Source organism: Tachysurus vachellii, chromosome 12 (assembly GCF_030014155.1).
Source record: "Tachysurus vachellii isolate PV-2020 chromosome 12, HZAU_Pvac_v1, whole genome shotgun sequence".
Lineage (NCBI taxonomy): Eukaryota > Metazoa > Chordata > Actinopteri > Siluriformes > Bagridae > Tachysurus > Tachysurus vachellii.
Genome location: NC_083471.1, coordinates 14,520,850 through 14,542,566, shown reverse-complemented (window position 1 = coordinate 14,542,566; position 21,717 = coordinate 14,520,850). Strand labels below are relative to the sequence as shown.

At 36.6% G+C, this 21,717-nt stretch overlaps 1 protein-coding gene across 1 annotated transcript; it reads right to left on the bottom strand.

Annotated features, from left to right (window-relative positions):
- Positions 1-3,685: 3,685 nt before the first annotated feature.
- LOC132855280 (coiled-coil domain-containing protein 180-like) lies at positions 3,686-19,966 on the bottom strand. The gene is given in 37 exon segments (XM_060884127.1): positions 3,686-3,893; positions 4,018-4,159; positions 4,239-4,344; positions 4,426-4,537; positions 4,621-4,758; positions 4,840-5,000; positions 7,049-7,193; positions 7,278-7,347; positions 7,437-7,517; positions 7,663-7,777; positions 8,056-8,126; positions 8,421-8,602; positions 8,726-8,800; positions 8,895-8,993; positions 9,082-9,198; positions 9,294-9,438; positions 9,517-9,663; positions 9,758-9,938; positions 10,055-10,230; positions 10,317-10,594; positions 10,596-10,649; positions 10,755-10,808; positions 10,906-11,032; positions 11,113-11,228; positions 11,384-11,557; positions 11,695-11,814; positions 11,905-11,993; positions 12,077-12,156; positions 12,279-12,398; positions 12,541-12,704; positions 12,781-12,876; positions 12,971-13,081; positions 13,161-13,289; positions 13,378-13,487; positions 13,574-13,659; positions 13,961-14,127; positions 19,736-19,966. Coding segments are annotated over 37 exon segments (4,533 nt in total). The 5' UTR covers positions 19,796-19,966; the 3' UTR covers positions 3,686-3,758.
- Positions 19,967-21,717: the final 1,751 nt, after the last annotated feature.

The window sequence follows — 21,717 nt, the reverse complement described above, 5'->3', positions numbered from 1 at the left end:
TGCTAACTTTAGAAGTAATGTGACTGTGAGAAACAGTCCAGGATTATTGCTGATGTGAATGTTTTAAATGTGCTGATAAAGGAAGGCCATATTCTCCAGGCTAACAGCTCGAGCGTCAACCCGTTGCCTTGGTGACAGGCGATTAAAACAGGTATGTAAGCGTGCCAGAAGGTGGAGCAGTATTTCCTCACTAAAATCACAATTAGTCCTTCACCTACTGCACAGCATACTAATCTTTCTTAACAATAAACATAGTCGTGTCCAGTCTTTCAAGTCTGAGGTCATTTCTTAAGATATCACTTTACTTTTTCAGGGTATTTCTGTGTAAGCATTGTGTTACCTTGTCGAGGTGAGCTTTTTAAAACTGTCTCTAAAGCCATGTATTCTCTCATGTAACCGCTTTGTCCTGATCACTGTAGATCCTGAGGCATGCTGAATGGCAGACCATCACAGGGCACAATACACATATTAAACTGACCACCTTTAGGTGTTATGGCAAGATGAACATATAGAAAAACTCCATACAGACAGTAACTGGATTAAACAAGCTGGTGTTGAGAGAAGACAACACTATTAACCTATTACACTATTGCCACCCAGAAGTACATTAATTAATGCTAATAGATTGAAAACAAGTGCACCATGAGTAAGGGAGCAAGCCAGCCCACTCATGTTGACATCATAACAGTATGACAATAGAGTAGTGTCAGCAGGACGCACTATAAATATATTTAAATTATTGACAGCAAAAGGTTGAGTACTTAGGAAAAGTGTTGCACTTTACCAATCGTATGCTCTCACCTTGATATGTTGAGGCAATTGGTACAGTCCAAATCTACAGACAGAAGGTCAAATGTTATCTTTACTGGGAATGATAGATAATATATATGCGATTTTGCAATGATTTCTGTACAACTCCAGCTTTAGCAAGCCCAGATAAGCCTTGCATAACATCAGTTGCTGATTAGCTATATAACAGATGGTTCCTTTGTGAGTAGAGGTAACACCACATCAGATGAGGCAGCTAAACAAGCAGCCGTAGGACATTCTAACATTAGTTGTCTTAGACCCAGAAGATGAACCTTTTCCAGATGGAGATTTAACCTCCAGGGCAAAAGTGCAGAATACAGACTCTGTATAAAAAAATCTCAACATGGTTAACAGGTTTGGGTGGGAGGGTGAGGATAAAATGAACAATCGGGCATTTGTTGTAGTCCTCTGAAATTTTGTGGCTCCTCTCTTACTATTGACTACCGTGTTTAATGATGCGCATGGTTTGGACCATTGCGCAACAAGGAGGTGATCAAAAGGATTTAAAGAGCATGGCTCAGTTGATTGATCACAGGTTGGCAAGGTGCAATGTATGTGCTGCATATAACAGAAAACACATTTCAGTCATATTCCAAAGCCAGACTGACCGTTTAGATATTGATCATTGATGTCGGGGTCATAGGTGAAGGGAAGGAGAAGGAAAAGAACGTCTTGTAGTTGTTAGGTTCAGCAGATGGGGAGCATTTGTTTAAATGACAACGTGATTCATAAAGTGTTTCAGTGCCTGATAATAAGTTATTGAGATTACGGGTCATACACACAGCCAACCAGAGTATGGCGAAAATTGCTAACGGATTTAACGGATTGCTAACGGATTTAAAAGATCTGTAAAGACCCATTAACAAGACAAGTTGAAGAGTGAAGGCGAGATCCACCAGTGCCAGTGTCACAACCACTGAATCAATAAGCCCCTAAATCACAAGAATTAGAACAACATCTGTGGGAGAGTCCTCCACCATTGCAGGATCGATGGCTAAGTTCCACTGCTCGTGAAGTCACAAACTCCATGTGTGTAATGTGTCATGACAGAAAAGGTGAAGGTTCTGGATTGGCCATCACAGTCTCCTGACCTCAGTAACACTGAGCCAGGTGAGGTGATAATCAAAAAATTTACAGGAACTGGAGGAATTTTGCCAAGAAGAATGGGCAGCTATACCACCTGAGAGAATTAAGGACTTCATGCACAATTATTATAAAACATGAGGTGGTTTGTTTATTGGCTTTACAGACCATCAAACAGAGATCAGTGATGTTTCTGATGCTTTACAGAAGCACTTTCTGGAGCCGTGCAACCTTGTTTATGAGAAACTGAGTAAATCTGGACTCACCTGCCATATCTTAGTTGAGAAGGGCACATATTAATCTATTAGAGTTTCCAAATACAACAGTGTGTTTTATTATTACATGCATTTCATACTGAAAAATCACAAAGTTGGACACTTCTGCTTCTGCCCTCATGGAGTAAGAAGCAAAGAAGGAACTCCTCTAATGAATAACCAATTATCATCACTTAGACCAGCCAACCTATTGCAAAATCCCAGATTACTTGTTTGGATATCTTAAGCAGTGCTCTTGGAGAAGAAAGTGAACCCACCTGAAAAAATACTTCTGTGATAGGTAAAAGATCTTGAAACTATTCAGGAGGAAGGGTTGTCTTTATTAAAAAGAGACAGCTGTGCATATTTTTTCTGGTATGAGCACGCAAACTGCGAACTGTTATTGGTGAAGGCAATACTGAGACGCTGGTATATGCTACAGTTTACTCTACCCGGCTAGACTAGTGATCACCATATACAGCTCCAGATACACATGCACATGCTGAGTGATATATTTAGAAGAAATTTGATTCTACATCCAAAAGAGACAAGTAAACTGACCTGGGTAAAGTGAAAAAAGAATATTTTTTATTTTATTTCTACTCCATATTATTTTATCAGGCTATTCCATTTAATTTATGATTTTATTATAGCTCATACACAAATAAAATAGGTGTGTATATATTTGCTTTAATAAGTTTGTGAGGCTGGTCCGGGGACTCAACAGAGCTTTGTGGTAAAGTGTCTTTATTTACTTTTTTGAGGATGTGTTGGACAATTCCCTCATGGAGAATAAAACAAGGTTATATTATGGCCCATTTTAGAAGATTAGGGACAGATATTGTCTTTTTGCAAGAGACACAATTAAAGAATCAAGACCAATTTCAGCTGCGTGGAAGCCAGCTAAAACATATTTCACTCTAATTATGATTTTAAATCCAGAGGTTCAGCTATACTTGTTTGGAAGCAATTACCATTAATTCCAACAAAAATTATTTCTGATTCCAGAGGTCGTTATGTTATCGTTACATGTAAACTAATATTAGGAGGTAAATATGCACCTAATGCAGATTAACATTTATATCATTTACCATTTAAGGACAAAACACCTCAGATCCACAAGAGATTTTAGAGAGATTGGGGGAAAATTCAGGATACAAAATTCACTTCTTCAAATTCCTAGCATTACTATTACAAAACACTCATTTAAGGACAATGTCTTGAAATTTTTCTGAATACTTTGAAGGAAGGTCCAGTTAAAGTAAACTGGTGTGCTATTTTGCTTACTTTTTTATTACTTTACCTGGGAACACAGTTTAACATGTGGCTTTTATACTATAATGTATAATCCTTTATTTACAAATAAGATATTTCATAAAAAGAAATACTACAGTTTGAAGAAACTCTTTACTGCAAAGGCACAGACAGACAGAGCAGGGTCAAGTTAGGGTCAAAAATCAGGGGTTTATTTTTCACGCTAGAGACAGTTTCCGGCCGACGTACAGGACTGGGTGTTCCAGTTGTTCCTCACACAGAATTAATGAAATTGGGGCATAGAAGCCTTTATTGTCACCACATATACATTTGAGAAGGTTTGCTAGTCCCTCGCAGTCATTCTGCTTTGAGTGTAGCAAGGGTCTTCAGTTCTTCTCTCCAGTGCTCTTGCCAATGGAACATCTCTGCCTCCTGTTCCTGCCTGAATTTCTCCACGTACTCAAACTCCCCCATGATTCTCTGCTCATAATTCTGGGGTCAAACAGATACATGCAGTTAACACCACCAACACAGGAATTTCTTACCCGCAAAGAAACCTTATCAACAAAAGAACTGGTGTGCTTTGCAGCATACAAATGCAGTATTGGCCATTTACCTGATGCAGTGCATTTCGAACCTCCATAACCTTAAGCTGTGCCAATGTAGTTTTAGCTGTAGTGATGGTGGTGGTCTTTTGTTTCTGTTGCTTGACAGATGAGCCATCGGTGGTTCCAAAGTAACTGATGCCTGGCCATGTTCTGTAAAAGGAAAATTGTGAATTCTAACATGCACCACTGACTGCAAACATTATACAAGATTCCTTGTATCAGTCCTAACCTGCTCCCTCTCGCCAATAAATGTCTCTTATCATGCTCCTCCTGTAGAGTACCTGCTTGTGTTCGACGAACAAGTTTTGTGATGCTTTCCCGCTGTGGTTCTACTGCTGCAAACAGAAAGAGTTCTCAAGTTATTGATTTGCTACATATTTCTAAGACAACACCAAGCCTCATTACAGACCACTTACATCCACCTTGGATCTCATCGACAGTCAGTATGTTGTCAAACTGGAAGAGTAAACTCTCTGTCAATGTGGCAAGTGCAGTCACAAACTCAACTGCATTCTTCTTAATGCAGGCCTTTTAGGAAGAAAACAAAACTATTACAACATTCACAGATTACAGCTATATAAGTGGATTTAGCGGTTTCAAGTGTGTATGACCTGGAGTTCCAGTCTGTTATTCTCAATAGCCTTCCTCTGTTCCTCCTGCCTGTCATCCTCAGCTGTAACCAGCCTGTTCAGTTCTTCTTCACAAGCCGGGTGGCTCAGACGTACAGACAGCTGACCACTGTGTTTTCTCTGAGGGAGATGGAGTAAACAACTTATTAAAATATTATTCATATAATAGAAGTGTAAAGCATACAGAGTAATTCCACTCACCCTCTGTTGATCACTTTGTTGCTGAGTCTGTTTAAACTGCTGACGGATGAGAGACAAACTCTTGCTCAGGTCCTCCAAATGCTGATCCCTCAGTTTTGTTAGAAGCGCTTTAGGTATATCACAGACAATCTCCTCAATGGCTTTCAACTGCTTACAGAACTCTATACATAGAATTGAAGTAATAATAATCTTTACTTTTATGGCACATAGTCAGTTTTGGTCCTTTGCAAAGTATTTATGAGAAGTAAATATGAGCAAGTATAAATCTGTATAAATTCTGACAAATTTTTAAAAGTATACTTAATAAAACAAAATACCAAAGAACCTTAAACAGGCAGAGTTCAACTAGTGTTAATTTCGTCAGACGAGACGAGACGAAATATGTTCGTCAACAACCTTTTTTTTCATGACTAAGACGAGACGATGACAAGACTGCACCACTGTCCAAAACGCTGACTAAGACTAAATTAACATGCATTATTGTTGACGAAAAAAGACAAGACGAAAATGTTTTGTATAAAATAAAAACGAAGATAAAATCTCTCTTCATTTTCGTCTACAATTGTCTCTGCTTTTTCATCAGCTGTTACGCCTTTAAAATATTCAGAACGAGTTCGCGGCTTCGCGCTGTTGTTCAAGTTACAGGTAAATAGTGCGCTCCGTCTCTACGGTTAGAATCCTGTATGTCCATGGCAACGCTCTGTTTTTCATGGCAACGGTGTGTTATAGTTCGCAGCGGTCTGTTATCAAGAAATAAAATAGTGTGTGCGTAGAAAGAATTCGTCCACACGCCACTCAAAAAAATAAATAATTAAAATAACTAAAAACTCATGAGCGCAAGTCCACCGTCTAGGCAGCTTTTGGTGTTAAATTATATTTCCTGTCGCTGCGCAGGCTATTTTATTGTACATGACAGCTTATGTCCCGATGACCGGTCTTTGCATTACGATTAAAAGCAGTATCAATAAAGTAAAAAATGTGATGTGCAGTCAAGTTCAAGTGTATGCACTGTTTAAACGAGTGTTCTCAACTTCTCACTAATACTTTTGTGATTCGCGGAGTTTTGACAAGTTTTATAGCCTTGATATTGTTTCTTAGCCTATTCAAAAGTGGTGACAGAAAAAACTCAGCACCCCAACCTGAAACCTCTTCCCACGCCCCTGTCACAATCACATCATAATCAAAATGAATAATTAGGCTTAAAAACAAATGTATATGTAAGGGAATCAAGTTTAAGAATTACATGTAATATTGCTCCAAATATCATCAATAATGGTGTGTGCAATACCATGTATAACTTGCATTAAGTTGGTAATTTATATATATATATATATATATATATATATATATATACCTACATGTAGGTGTATATATGTAGGTGTATATATATATATATATATATATATATATATATATATATATATATATATATATATATACCTACAGTTTTGATCTTAGGCTTTTCATTAAGTTATTTATTACCACTATAACACTTGTGTTCCTGATATTATTGCATTTAATGAGGCCTCGTTGTATTTATTCTTACAATAGATTCCAGACGTGGTCAAGCTACAATTTTTTGACTAAAACTAGACTAAAATTAAAAGACTTTTAGTCGACTAAAACTTGACTAAGATACCTTGCGTTTTCTTTTGACTAAAACTAGACTAAAATGACGAGACTTTTAGTCAACTAAAACTAAGACTAACAAAAAAGATATGTGAATGACTAAATATGACTAAAACTAACAAGGACATTTGGCACAAGACTAAGACTAAGACTAAATTAAAAATAGGTGACGAAATTAACACTAGGTTCAACAGTACTTCTTGAAAAATTACAGTCAGTAAATTTTAACTTAGTTTAGTTTAACTTAGTTACAGCTACTGTATGTGCTGTAAGGGAGAGCAGCATCTTCTGAATACGTAAGGTATCAGATAACAGTCACTGGCTAGTGTCGTTCTTTTACAGGAGTTCTTTTACCAAGAGATCAGAGCCAGTGCTTCATCAACTCCTGGCTACAAATAGTCATTCTATATTAAATAAGTTTAGGGTAATATTTGTTTCCCAAGAAAGCAATCTGTCTCATTCTGAACTTTAATCTGATGTTGAATTAAAGAGGCACCTGACCGCCGACGTGTTACAACAAAGTCTAGAGATTATAAATACATGAAATAGTTTCTTAGCATTATGAAGGACAGAGGCTCACCTTGTACACAGCCATGGTGGTACTCATGAGACTGGCTCTGATAGACAAGGAGTCTCTTGTTCAAGTCCTCAGCACACAGCTCAAATGATTCCAGAATATACTGAGGACGGCTGAACAAGCGGTACTCCGTTTTCTGGTAGAATTCCTGAAAGTGAGTTGATTTAATCGAATTATTCTTAGCACAGAAGTGTACTTATTCTTTGTGCTATAATTCAAGAGATGGGTATACCTCAGCCACCTGAAGGAGAAGGTCATTAGCTTCCCACAGAATTTTAGCGATGAAGCCCTTAAAAGTGACCCTGAAAAGACACAAATCACTTGCCCAGTTATACACAGTCTTATACTGCCATAAACTAAGAGTAAAGTGTACAACAAAAAAGTTATTTACATTTCTTTTTGATCATCAGGTTTAGGACCAAACACTTGGAATCTTTCATCAAATCGTGTGGGCATGGTCAGCCTCTTCACACTGGAAAAAAGAATATTTAAATGTTGACCAATATACACTGAATTATTTTCTCAACGAAGTACATAAAATGGATACTGGCTCTGTTAGAATTTTCCTCCATTTTAATGTACTATATAAAATGATCTGTAGTGAAGTGAAAACTCACTTCTGTAAGTTGAGTGACTCATCTGATTTCCTGTGCAGAGACCTTAAGCTGGACGGGTTTCTGTTTTTCCCTGACCTTTGACCTGGACCTGGTGGAGGGCTTGGATGGTCAGGAGCTGGTGGGTCAGAAAAGAAGCTAGATCAAAACTTTGATGTAACACTTGTGAAACACCCGAATTTTATATGCTTAGGCCCCCTTTTTAAATACTGCAAGTTTTTGGAAGCTTGAGGAATTGGACAAAAACTCTGTAAAAAGTATTTTAAGTGACAAACCATGCGGTTAATGTCATCATAACCTACTGGGACTAGCAGACGTCATGTTACACACTGTGAAACTTAAAGCAAGCAAGCCATTGACTCTTAGGGAGAAAGACTAAAGAAAACATTAATGTACCTGTTACTGTTGACAAGTTTGTCTCTTTAAGCTCCTCACTGGCCTCTTGGCAAGCTTGAGGTTTGCTTATCCTGAAACATGGAAAGAACAAAATAATGTAATGTGTGTCGTGATTCATTTCTTCCTTTTTTCACTTTCATTTTGAGTTGAAATTCATTGTGTTACTTGTGAGAGGGCATTACCGAAATGTTGAAACCACTTTAAGACAAAATAACAGTACTGGAGTTTGAAATTTACCAAGAAGAAGTTAAGAGTTGCATTAGTGATTTTTTAATTATAATCATAATCATAATTATTTATTAAATCACATAAAATTTAAGAAATATCTCAATTATCAAGCTGTTTTGCTCATGTTCTTTCTTTACCTTTGCAGTCCTCTGATCACCTCTACTGCCTTGTCATCTAAAAAGTCAGCTCCCATGCAGCTGGGCTGGAGAAGGGGATCTGCAGAAGGGCTGCCCCTCATTCCCTGCCTATGGGACCGTGTAGCCAGCGCAAACACCCCCTGCAGAGGAGCGTCAGGTAGTGGAACAGCCGTAGATGGGTTCTGCAGGCAAGAAATAATAATGCCATTGATGATGATGATGATGATGATGATGATAAAGAAAGAGATGGCCACAATCATTGTCCTCATAATTTTCATAGAATGAGTAGTTGTGCACAAACATACCAAATAACAGTCCAGATACTGACTTCTCTTTCTGAGTTCTCCTATCAGGGAACTAAAAATGTCACCAGATGTTACCTGTAATGCATTCATTTGAAGAATACACATTAGAATTACACATACATTCTTACATACATAAGGCCAGCTTTTGATCACTGTAAACAGACTGTACCCTGTTATCCAGACTGCTTTGGGTGTAGGCATGGACCCTCTCTTTCAGTTCATTCATCACAGTGTCGATAATTTTTTTGTGAGTGTTGCTCTTCATGGCCTGGAGAAATATTACATATAATCATAAATCATAGAATAATGCTTGTGGCAGAGAATTCTTATGAACCTGCAAAATGGTTGTAAAGTACCTCTGACTTAATCTGCAGTTTTGTGCTTTTGAGTACTCTTTGGATTTTCTCCAGGAACATTAGATCCACTTTCAGAGACTGGAGCTTCTCTTCAAACTTACTGATGACCTCTTTTGCCTGACCGGATTAACAAAAACATCAGTATTTAAAATCTGGTAAATAATAGACTTTTATTTATTTAATAGGATTATCACTCATATTGTGTACTTTACCTTGTCCAGGCATTTAGACTCTGTGCCCTCCATGTCCTGCATTAGAGCCGCATCAGCTGTGTCAATGTGCTTAGCCATCTTTTCCAGATGCTTTCTGTATTGCTCAATCTCTTCGGGGGTAAAATTACCACCTTCAGCAAACAGCCTTTGAAGAAAAGAGAATGGTTAATCATTTGTTTCCTGATATGTTTAAAACAAAAGAGGAAAAATATTATTAACATACTTGAAATGTTTCATTAATTTTGCATTGGCCTCTCTAAGACCCTTTAATCTGATCTCCAGATTTTGTCTAAACTGCCTCTGTAATTCCTGGTTTATACTGATATGTTTTTCCAAGTGGATTTGTAGTGAAGCCCTGAGTTTTACCAGCCTGTTAAAACACACATAAGAAAACAGATTTAAAAATTCTGTATTAGTGCACAACTGAGGCGATGTTATATTGTTATTAGCACAGAAGCACTTACATGTCAGACTTGGTAGCAGTGTATAATGTGTCTTCCATGCTGTAGATTTTTGTACGAAAGTTTTCATTTATTTCGCGCTGTGTGACCTGGAAGCTGTTGAAGTCAGATCGCAAATCAGCAAGAGCCTGTAGAACACCGTTGCAGTGTCTATCCACACGATCTTGATGCAAGATCAATTCAGCTGGCAACACCACATAGACAGTTTACAAACAGATAGACAAGCTTTGAAATACGCACTTTCAAAATACAAACCAAATATTCACACATCAGAAGGACATTCTGTTGACATTCACACACCTGCTCGGACATTGTGAACGTCCATTTCAATGCTCTTAGCTCGAGATTGATGGAGATGGATGCGGAGGTCTAGTTCAGCCTTCAGCTTCTCTTTCGTAGCTTCCAAAATGGTCACTGTGTGATTCAGAATTTCCTGATTCCTCTCCTCAAGGTGATTAAAGAATTCCTCTCTCACACTGACATTGGGACACAAACCAGTCTTAGATAGTGAAAAAAACACATAGAGGTATTATTAATTTGTTGTTTTAAAAAATCTTCTTACTTTCTTTGCAATTCAACTATGAGACTTTTTGGAAACAAAGCCGCTTCCACTTCCATAGCATTCAAATGTTCTTCATCATCATCATAATCATCATCATCATGTATGACAAGGCAGCTGTAGACATTTCCCTTTAATGTTGTGAAAAATTCTTTGTTTGGAGAGTCTCTGTTCTCCTGTGAGAGACAATCAATATTCTCCTAGAAAACAAAAAAGAAACAGCATGATGGAGAGAAGGGTGAACAAAAATCAGGAGTGTGTGCTTGAGGAGTAACATTCCTTGAAAATGCTGGGGCACAAACTTACTGAGGGTGATGTCTTCTTTATACAAGATATCTGACTTGAACCTAGAAAAGTCAGAATAGTGAGAGGCGAAATATAAAAATATTATTAGACCAGTTGAAAAAACCCTAACCCTAATCCTAAACCTAACCCTAGAACCTCTAACTTACTGGTGATAAGTGCAGGATAAAGTATCTGAAGCTCCTCAGGTTCCTAGAGTATATAGACATAGAATTAATCAAAGTCCTAATTAATACTTATGTAATGTATTAATTGGTATATGTGACTAACTGATGGTCTAAAACTGTACCTGACTGTATACTTCATTGACTTTGAAGTACTGACTGACTGCTATGCTGTATGCATGTATTTCTTTAAGGACCATTTCAGGATAACTCTCCACTCTATGAACTCCTTCCTTATAGAAATTGGTACACCTGGAAAAGTATAAACATTTGATGTAACTTTAAGCTATGGTGATTACAACACAGAAATAAAGTGATTAATTTCTGTTTACCCTTCTTTAATTTCCTCTAAAAGGTGAAGGATCTGCTCCATTCTAGTTTTGAGGGAATTCTCTGTGCTTCCCTGCCTGAGTTTGTCCATCATCACATCCAGCTGAGCCTCTTTTTTCTTACAACAGCATAGGCAGTAAAAAAAAAGACATGCATCTGCATTATCAGATGTCACATTCACTTGTTCATTATCTTTTTTTTTTACTATTATGTAAATTTTAAGGAACTATATCTCAAGGCAAACATGTTTGGAGACAATGGTATCAGTCTCACTTGATTCTTTTCTTCAAAGTTCTTGCTGACTTCTTTGAGAGAATCCTGCAGCTGCTGCTCTACCCCCTGCAGATGTGCACTGTGTACCTCCCAAACGTTAGCTGCTCCATGCACAAACTCGAACAAAAACTTACTCAAGAATGCAGCAGTTTTGGACAAAGCCTCAAATGTTTTCTGTAATGTACAGTAACAGAATTCCACCATGTCTTCAAACATCATATGATGTATTTTCATATTCATATACAGTACATTGCTGACATCTAAATACAGACAAATTGCACCTTTTCAACAAATACAGAGTGTAAACTTACTTTCATTGCTTGTAAATGCTCCTCTGCTTGAGTCTGGCACTTGCCAATAAGAGGCACCATCTCACTATTAACAATGTGCTGTATCTCATCTGAGGTGACTCCATAGCTAGACACTTTACTCTGTATGAGTGCATAATGCAAGCTTTAGTTTACTTTTAATTCATACTATAAAATGTAATACTAAAACATACATTCACAAAGATTGCAAACCTCAAAGCGTCCAACTTCCAGGTAACAGTCTTGCCAGGCACTCTCATAATATTCATGCAGTTTTGTCATGGTCTCTGTGTGCGTGAAATCTGGAAAAAGTGGAATACAAATCACAAATTCAGGAAAAGAAAATACAAAACTAATATATTTATGGATATTAGCATATTCTTACCAATTTGCTCATTCACCGAAGATAAAGAGGAGTACCATTCAGCAGCTAATGACTTTGAACAGTTTGGTGGGGTCATATTTCTTCATGTAGCAAAAGAAAATAAAGAGCAAAAAATTCACATTTTAAATGATGTTCACCTTCAACTGATCTGTATTTTAAACTGCTAAGCATTGTGTTTGACTACAATATGAAACTATCTAACCTGACTTGCTCCAGGATGTTGAGGCGCTGTTTGCTGTATGCTTTTTGTTTTGTCCGCATGGTGTTTAAAGTCTCTTGTACATTTTTAAGGTTTTGAGTCTCAGGGCTGTTCATAAAGTCTCTGGAGATAAAGAATAACAAGTGTGTATATAGTGTTTTCCCCTGAATTTCTATTATTTTAAATATAAAAAAAAAACTATAGAGTTTATTATAGATCTGATCCTGCTATGAAATTTAAGAGCACTGCCCAGCTACGGATTTACTTAAACTGGCTAAGTTCAGCGACGGCCTTGATTTTTTTCCAGTTCTGAAGATTTGTCTCCCATCTGAAATGGCACTGAACCTCTTTCTGCAAATTCTTCTCCATCAGGTTCAAATGCAATTTTGCAACAGCTCGTCTGTTGGCCAGTAATGCCTGATTTATCATCTATTAAAAATGCACAGAGTTAAACACTGCACACTTAATAGAACCATGATTGTTTTAACATTCCAAAGTGACCTACCATAGCTTCATTATTAATAAGTCTGTGGACATCACTTGGCATAACATAACTGATTTTTTCAAGCTTTTTTGTGTATTTGCTTAGGATTGCAGTGATCTGTAAAACATAGGCAATTTATACAGTATATACTGTAGATATGTAAAATCTTATTATACATGATGATAATAACAAGTCCATTTTGATATGCTACCACTGCTGCTCTTTCACTCTCATATTTGACAAAGAGCTCATCCAACTCCTGGATACAATTTCTCCTCATAGCAGATTTATGGCTCACAGAGGTCCAAATCTCATGTAGATCCTGAATGAGAATCATGATTATTAATTATTACCAACAGATTGTTGTGTAGACGATATGACATGCCACACTATGGTATCACCTGATAGCTGAAGGCTATTAAATCTCCACTGTGTTCTGTTTTCTGCATCAGTCTCTCCACTTCCTCATCATATTCTGAGATTTTGAGAAGGAAATCTTCTCCAGTGTCTATTAACAAAGACTCAAACCCCTGAACAAAACAGAGAGACAGCTATTAAAGTAGTCACAATAGAACTATTTTAATATTCATTTTCTCTACAGTACTGAAGGTGATATACCACACTGAGCTCAATAAGATCCATCTGAAACTGAGTGACAGCTTCTGTGTGGTCCGTTTGTCTTTTCTCCATGAGCCGCTCAATGATGTCTGAGTCGGTCTTTATAGAAACTGCAGACAGATTATTGACTGTTATTGCCATCTTAATGAATGAGAATGTGAGTTGATATTAAAGAATATTTATGAATGCTACCAACCAACTCTGTCAGGCAGTCCTCTAATCATCATCTGATCATCCTGGTCCATACTTAATACAGGCTTTGTTCCTGAAAACAGCTGGTTTCTGTAAATGAGTATATTACAAATCAGAATATAGGGAATATACATCCTTAGATTACATGTTCATTTATTTTAACATTTTCAGCTAGTATGACACAGTAGTGCAGCAGGGGTCCAGGGTCCCTGGTTTGATCCTGACCAGAGGATCCTGTACAGAGTTTTGCTTTTTCTTTCTGTGGGTCTCCTAAAACATGGACAAAGGTATGCTACATAATCTCTAGTTGTGATAATCTATAATCAAATTATGAACAAGAGCTCAATCTATTATTATTGTTATTTTGTCATTTTAGCAGTTACTACTGTACCTCGTGATGTCCTCAGAGCACTGCTCATCCCCATTTTGACTGCTTAGAGGAGGCAGAAGGTTTCCAGTACCTGTGTTTCCACAAATGGTGTTGTCCTCACTCAAACAACCTGCATGTGCAGCATCCCTCCTCCTCTTCCCCTCATGAAGAGACAGTGACAAGTGAGCCTACAGAGAAAAACATATTTTAATATATTAATAAGCCAACAATAACACACTAACATTGACCTCTTACAACCCAACTCGTAAGTATGATATATTTGTTGTAAAGCACACTGGTACCAAAGACAGGGACAAAGATGCAGAGAGGCAGTGATTGAGAAAGAGAGTATAATTTGTGTTTGTATGCTATTGAATAATGATTTCCTTTCACTGGAACTAAGGGGCCCCAACCTCTTCTGGCATGAACTTGCACTACATACTGTGCACTACATGTACATCCTGCACTTTAACATTTCCATATATTTTCCTTTTATTTCCGTCGTAAGAAATTACAGATTGTATACACCCAGATTCCACTCCAAGATACACATCAGAAAGAGCTCGTTCCTAAAAAGGCTTAAGTATCATAAGGTAATACGTTTAGAACTCTAAATGAATAAAAATGATTAAATTGTTAGTATGGGAGCGGCAGTAGGATATCAAGGACTGTCACTAAACAAAGGGTATGTGACTGTGATTACCATTTAAAGTATTTGGCTATTTGGGTGATAACAACTGTAACAATACCAAAACAAGGTGGACGTGACCATGATTTACATTTAAAGACATCTGGCTAGATGACAATGTGTGACCCAGCCATTGGGGAGACACTCAGTTCTTATGCTCAGTACACATTCAAAGTGAAACCATATTTAAACTACAAAGAGGAAAAACAGTATAAAATGCTTGAGAGGGATTTGTCCTGGGTTCTTCTTGACTCCGATGAACCCAAAGTGCATTGTGTATTTTGTCACTGCTACGTTGGATAAACAGCTTCTTCAATATATATATATATATGTATATATATATATATATGTATATATATATATATATACATATATATATGTATATATATATATATATATATATACATATATATATATATATCACTGATTCTTGAGATAAGGGACAAAAGTACTTTTGAAAAATGACAAACAACTCTGCATTAATTTGAACTGGATATCTTCATAAACATGGGTCTCATCTATCATACCATGAAAAGGAACAGGTTTTTTATTCAACCACTTTTTATAAAATTGTACATTTACTCGCTTAGTAAGTTGACATTTGTACAATATGTTTTTTGTGTGTTTGATCAATTCAACAACACTGTAAAGTCTTTAAGTGTGTAGAAATGGTGTGCCTTAGCAAGGTTAAGTGATAAATTGTATTGTATGCACTTTTAATATTATTTTACATTGTTTTGGAATCAGCCATTTTAAATTACCTTCATTTAGTATACTGATTTTTTCATTTTTAATATATACAATCAATGGTTTTGTGCAGACAAGACACTGATGCATGTAGATAAGATGGTGTTTTAATGTATGAACACACTCAATTGAACAAAAGAAACATAACTTTTTTTTAAAAAATTAAAAAATCTTCATCTTACGGTGTTGACACACAATTAACGGTGTTGACACACAATTGACGGTGTTGACAAACTAATCGAGAATTAAACTGATTAAAGAATTTACCTAGAATAAATTATTAAATTAATTTACCTAGTTTTAACATAGAAAAGAGAGAGAGTATCAAGGGAAAGGGTATCAAACTTCAAACAAAAAGTACCTGGTGACAGGATCTTTAAGGCACACATGAAAATGTCAAAATGTTCCTGGTATCAAAAGAAAAAAGCAAATGTATCTGGAGCTCCTCTGTTGCTCATCTATATTCAAACTAAACTGTAAATCTAACTGATTTGAAAGAGGACACAATAAGCTGAGATCTAACTAAGAAAAGTATGTAATAGTGTTAATAGTGTACAAATGTTGAAGTGTAACAGGATCCAGAATTCTCCCCATGCATTTCCTGACTACTTCCAAAGACTCACTGAAAAAATTTAACAATCAGACTCATAATGTCAGTGTTTCTGTAAATCTAAATTAGTTGAAATGTCTGTTGAAATTCCATCTATACTTTAACACAGGGATTCTTGGTCCTAATTCTCCTGCTTGTTTTACTTTTTTGTTTTGGACCCTGTCCTTCCATCTCTGTCTCTCCTTTTCTAACTGGTCTCTTCTGCTTTCTGGGTCACTGTTAATTCTTTCTCTCCTTTTTCTCTGGTACTCTTTGCTCCTCCACTGACAGTTTTGCTCTAGCCATGTCTGCCTACAGTAGAGATAAAATATCTTAAGATATTTGAAATATATTAAGATATTTTAAGTCAATCAACATGTATACTTAGATCATAATATCATGTTATGTAGTTGTTATACACTACCATTCAAAAGTTTAGGGTCACTCACTTGTTCTTTATTTATATTTTTTCCATATTACAGATAAATAATAAACTCGTCCAAACTACGGCATAACACAAATGTAACTGTGAGAATTATATTGGTGACTAAAAGCATCCAAAATAAATCAAAACTCTGTTATATTTTATCATCTGAAGTGCAGTCACCCTTTGCCTAGAAATTGCAAAACCGTACGCGTGTCATTTTTTTCAAGAAGCTTCTTAAATTTTCAATTTAGGATGAATTTTAAAGAGTATAGAAGGAGTTCATATTTAATCTATTATTGGCTGTTTTTCTTCAATATTCAGTGTAAGTCATTCATTCATTCATTCATTCATTTTCTACCGCTTATCCGAACTACCTCGGGTCACGGGGAGCCTGTGCCTATCTCAGGCGTCATCGGGCATCAAGGCAGGATACACCCTGAACGGAGTGCCAACCCATCACAGGGCACACACACACTCTCATTCACTCACACAATCACACACTACGGACAATTTTCCAGAGATGCCAATCAACCTACCATGCATGTCTTTGGACTGGGGGAGGAAACCGGAGTACCCGGAGGAAACCCCCGAGGCACGGGGAGAACATGCAAACGCCACACACACAAGGCGGAGGCGGGAATCGAACCCCCAACCCTGGAGGTGTGAGGCAAACGTGCTAACCACTAAGCCACCGTGCCCCCTAGTATAAGTCATCTATTTCAAAAATAATATTTTTAAATAAAATTTTAGTTTTCTAATAACAGAAATTAATCTGTTTGGCACAGGTATATTTTTGTCTACAAAAGTAATTTCAAGCATTACTTAATAAATATATGGGAGCACTTTTCCACTCCGTCAGCTTACATGTCAACACCTTCAGACAAAATATCTGACAGAGTTGACGTCTGACAGAGTTGACAAAACAACATGTTTTTTTCAACTTAATCATGTCTAATAAATGGTAGCCATTTTGATTTTCCTCAGTGGTCAGCTGCCACTAAACTAAACCAAAATACCAACTTTTATTTCAAAATTCTTGATTAAAATCATCCCTACTTTGAAGACAGTGTTGACACATAAAAGCTGTGACCACAAGGATTTCAACTTGTTTGCTGTATATATCCCAAAAGCAGTCAAACAGATCAGTCAAATATATTATACTTGGTAATGATTAATGTTCCAATATTTTATATATATATATACATTTAGTTCGCAGAGGTCTGTTATCAAGAAATAAAATAGTGTGTGCGTAGAAAGAATTCGTCCACACGCCGCTCAAAAAAATAAATAATTAAAATAAATAAAAACTCATGAGCGCAAGTCCACCGTCTAGTCAGGCTTTTTGTGTTAAATTATATTTCCTGTCGCTGCGCAGGCTCTTTTATTGTACATGACAGCTTATGTCCCGATGACCGGTCTTTGCATTACGATTAAAAGCAGTATCAATAAAGTAAAAAATGTGATGTGCAGTCAAGTTCAAGTGTATGCACTGTTTAAACGAGTGTTCTCAACTTCTCACTGATACTTTTGTGATTCGCGGAGTTTTGACAAGTTTTATAGCCTTGATATTGTTTCTTATTCAAAAGTGGTGACAGAAAAAACTCAGCACCCCAACCTGAAACCTCTTCCCACGCCCCTGTCACAATCACATCATAATCAAAATGAATAATTAGGCTTAAAAACAAATGTATATGTAAGGGAATCAAGTTTAAGAATAACATGTAATATTGCTCCAAATATCATCAATAATGGTGTGTGCAATACCATGTATAACTTGCATTAAGTTGGTAATTTATATATATATATGTATATACACACACACACACCCACACACACACACACACACACACACACATATATATATATATATATATATATATATATATATATATATATATATATATATATATATATATATATATATATATATATATATATACATACATACGTATATATATATATACCTACAGTTTTGATCTTAGGCTTTTCATTAAGTTATTTATTTCCACTATAACACTTGTGTTCCTGATATTATTGCATTTAGTGAGGCCTCGTTGTATTTATTCTTACAATAGATTCCAGATGTGGTCAAGCTACAATTTTTTGACTAAAACTAGACTAAAATTAAAAGACTTTTAGTCGACTAAAACTTGACTGAGATACCTTGAGTTTTCTTTTGACTAAAACTAGACTAAAATGTCTTTTAGTCGACTAAAACTAAGACTAACAAAAAAGATATGTGAATGACTAAATATGACTAAAACTAACAAGGACATTTGGCACAAGACTAAAACTAAGACTAAGGTGACGAAATTAACACTAGTACTGAGGAATGACTTTACTTAGTTATTGCTGCATAAAGGCTCACAACAGATACTGAAAGCAAATGTTCACATACTTTTGCAAGTCACAGATATGTAATGCTGAAACATTTTTCTCGATAATTAAATGAAGAAGTATAATGTTGTTGGCTCATTTGTTTGATTTTGTTCACGTTGTTTACTTTTAAGACTTGTTTGAAAATCTGATGATGTTTTGGGTCATATTTATTTAGAAATATAGGAATTTCTAGAGTTCACAAACAGTATATATACTCTTACAATATAAGAAGAAATATATATATAGGAATTTCTAGAGTTCACAAACAGTATATATATATATATATATATATATATATATATATATATATATATATATATATATATATATATATATATATATTCATGTGCCTTGTTTTTATTCCTTTATTTATTTATTTTTTTAGGACAGTCATACAAGCATTTCACTATATGTCGTACTGTGTATAATTGTGTATGCAACAAATTAAATTTATATGTTCCATAACGACTTGGTTTCCCAAGGTTGGTCTGGAGGAAATCCAGTGTCCTGCACAGAGCCATGACCTCAACCCAACTAAAAACCTTTGAGATAAACTAGGATGTTGTCTGCATCCCAGACCTCATTAATGGTCATGTGGCTGACTGAACACAAATTGGAAGAATGCCCAATCATGTCCACAAAGGTGCGAGATCCTACCCCAATTGAGCCAAAGCCACACTGGAGTCCTCGTTTTATCAGTCAATCTTGGCTTACAGTAGACTCAGGTGTAGATTCTGCTTGGTTACATGGCTGTGATTGGTCAGCTGTCTACAAACATTTGGCTTTGACAAATTTTTAGTCTACTGAACTACTGGAGATTTTCTAAATTCATACACAACAATTTTGCTACTACACAACAACATTGTCTATTTAGTTCCGAGATATAACGTTATTATTTGCCATTGCGTTCTCTAAATTAAAAAAGTAATAAGTTACTTTTACTTAAATAGCTCTAAGATATCTTACCTGAGCAGCAAAAATTTGCTGGTAAACCTTTTCTCGTGGAACAATACGAGATTCAGCCATAGTTATTGTAGTGGCTAATTACGTACGTAGTATTGAGTTACATATGTGAATGGGACGCTATTGTGAAAAGTTTGTACTTTTATTTAATGACGCAAGGTTCGAATTCCGTTCCAAAGTCAATTCGATGCTCCGTTAAACAGAACCGTTCCGAACTCAGAACTCTGTACGTCACATGTCTCATCGAACACACACACCTGGGCCTGTTTCAGAAAGAATGTTAAGTGAAAACTCTGAGTATTCATTCATTCGTTCATCTTCTACCGCTTATCCGAACTACTACCTCGGGTAAACTCTGAGTATGTTAACCCTGAAATGAGGGAAACTCTGGGTTTCCGTTTCAGAAAGGGGGTATGTTAAACCCGAGAAATCAGGTTAAGTCAAGCCCGTTTCTGAAAGAGAGGTAACCTATACTCAGAGTCAGTTACCATAGTAACTTACAATGTGAACCTAACCTGGTCGGGAGCAGGTTTTCTTCGGTAAACCCAGAGTTTCTGTCGGTCTCCTCCCCTTTTTTAAAGAGGAAGCGACGTTTAAACACCTCATTCATTGCACACATTTCAGTTACGCAGAGAGCAGCAAAGCGAATGTGGGATGTGGTAACTTAGTGGTTAAGGTGTTGGACTACTGATCAGAAGGTCATGGGTTCAAATCCCAAATCCACCAAGCTTTTGTGGACACAATTGCTCAGTTGTATAAATTGAAACAAAATGTAAGTCACTCTGGGTAAGGGGGTCTGCTAAATGCCATAAATGTAAAATGAACGAAATGGTGTGTCCTTTTATGGACGATCCTGTTGACGAAGAGTCTGTATTAATTCTTTTGAGCCCAGAGTGGATTTTTGGTCATGTCCCTATGCATTTTTATTTGAGCAGTACCGTTTTTCTTTACAGTCAATAAGATCCATAACGGGCAATTCTAGGGTCAGAGCTTTAGGGGTGCTGAGCACCCAATGAGCCCCACTGCCACCACCCACACTCTTTTCACACAAAAACAAAAAATATGTCTATTGAAAAATAACTATCATTTTAACATTGATTCAACTAACTCCGAAATCCAGATTTTTTTTGAGACCTTTTCAGAACGCGAGCTTAATTGTGAGAGTTCACACAGACAGCCCCCTGTAACAAACACACAAAACCTTCTTCACTCAGCTGGTTTTCCTGACCGTTAACTCGATTTGCCTCCTTTTGTATCAAAAATCATCAGATTGGTTATATTAGATTCAACTTTATTGTCATTGAACAAAACAACAGGTACTTGGACAACAAAATGTAATTCATCTTCTGTAAATTATTTACAAATGGCCATCTATCAAATTAATGATAAACTTTAAAAAACAAAGACACACGTACGCACTCCAAAGGTAAGCAGTTTATTTGTCGCGCTGCTGTTTTTGTTTCACGCTCTAGCAGTTAAAAAACAGAACAGCATTCTTTCTGAAACAGGCTCCTGTTCTGTGCGAGAGAAACACAACAACACTGTTCTGTGCAAGAGAAACACAACAACACTGTTCTGTGCAAGAAAAACACAACAACACTGTTCTGTGCGAGAGAAACACAACAACACTGTTCTGTGCGAGAAAAACACAACAACACTGTTCTGTGCGAGAGAAACACAACAACACTGTTCTGTGCAAGAGAAACACAACAACACTGTTCTGTGCAAGAGAAAAACAACAACACTGTTCTGTGCTTCCCCTAATCAGTGGCACTATTTAAGTTCTGCTTTGAGGTTGCGTCGGGTTTGTTGCTTTGCCGGCCACAGCTTTAGTCGGTATGTTTTGTTGTTTTCTTTGCAACTTATAAAACAAAAGTCTGCACTTTCATCCATCACCTCCTGTCTTTGTTAGACGTTAGAGAGACATGGTGTGGCTATGAAGTGTAAAATCTAGACATTTTTCTGAGCTTTCAGGAGGAATACAA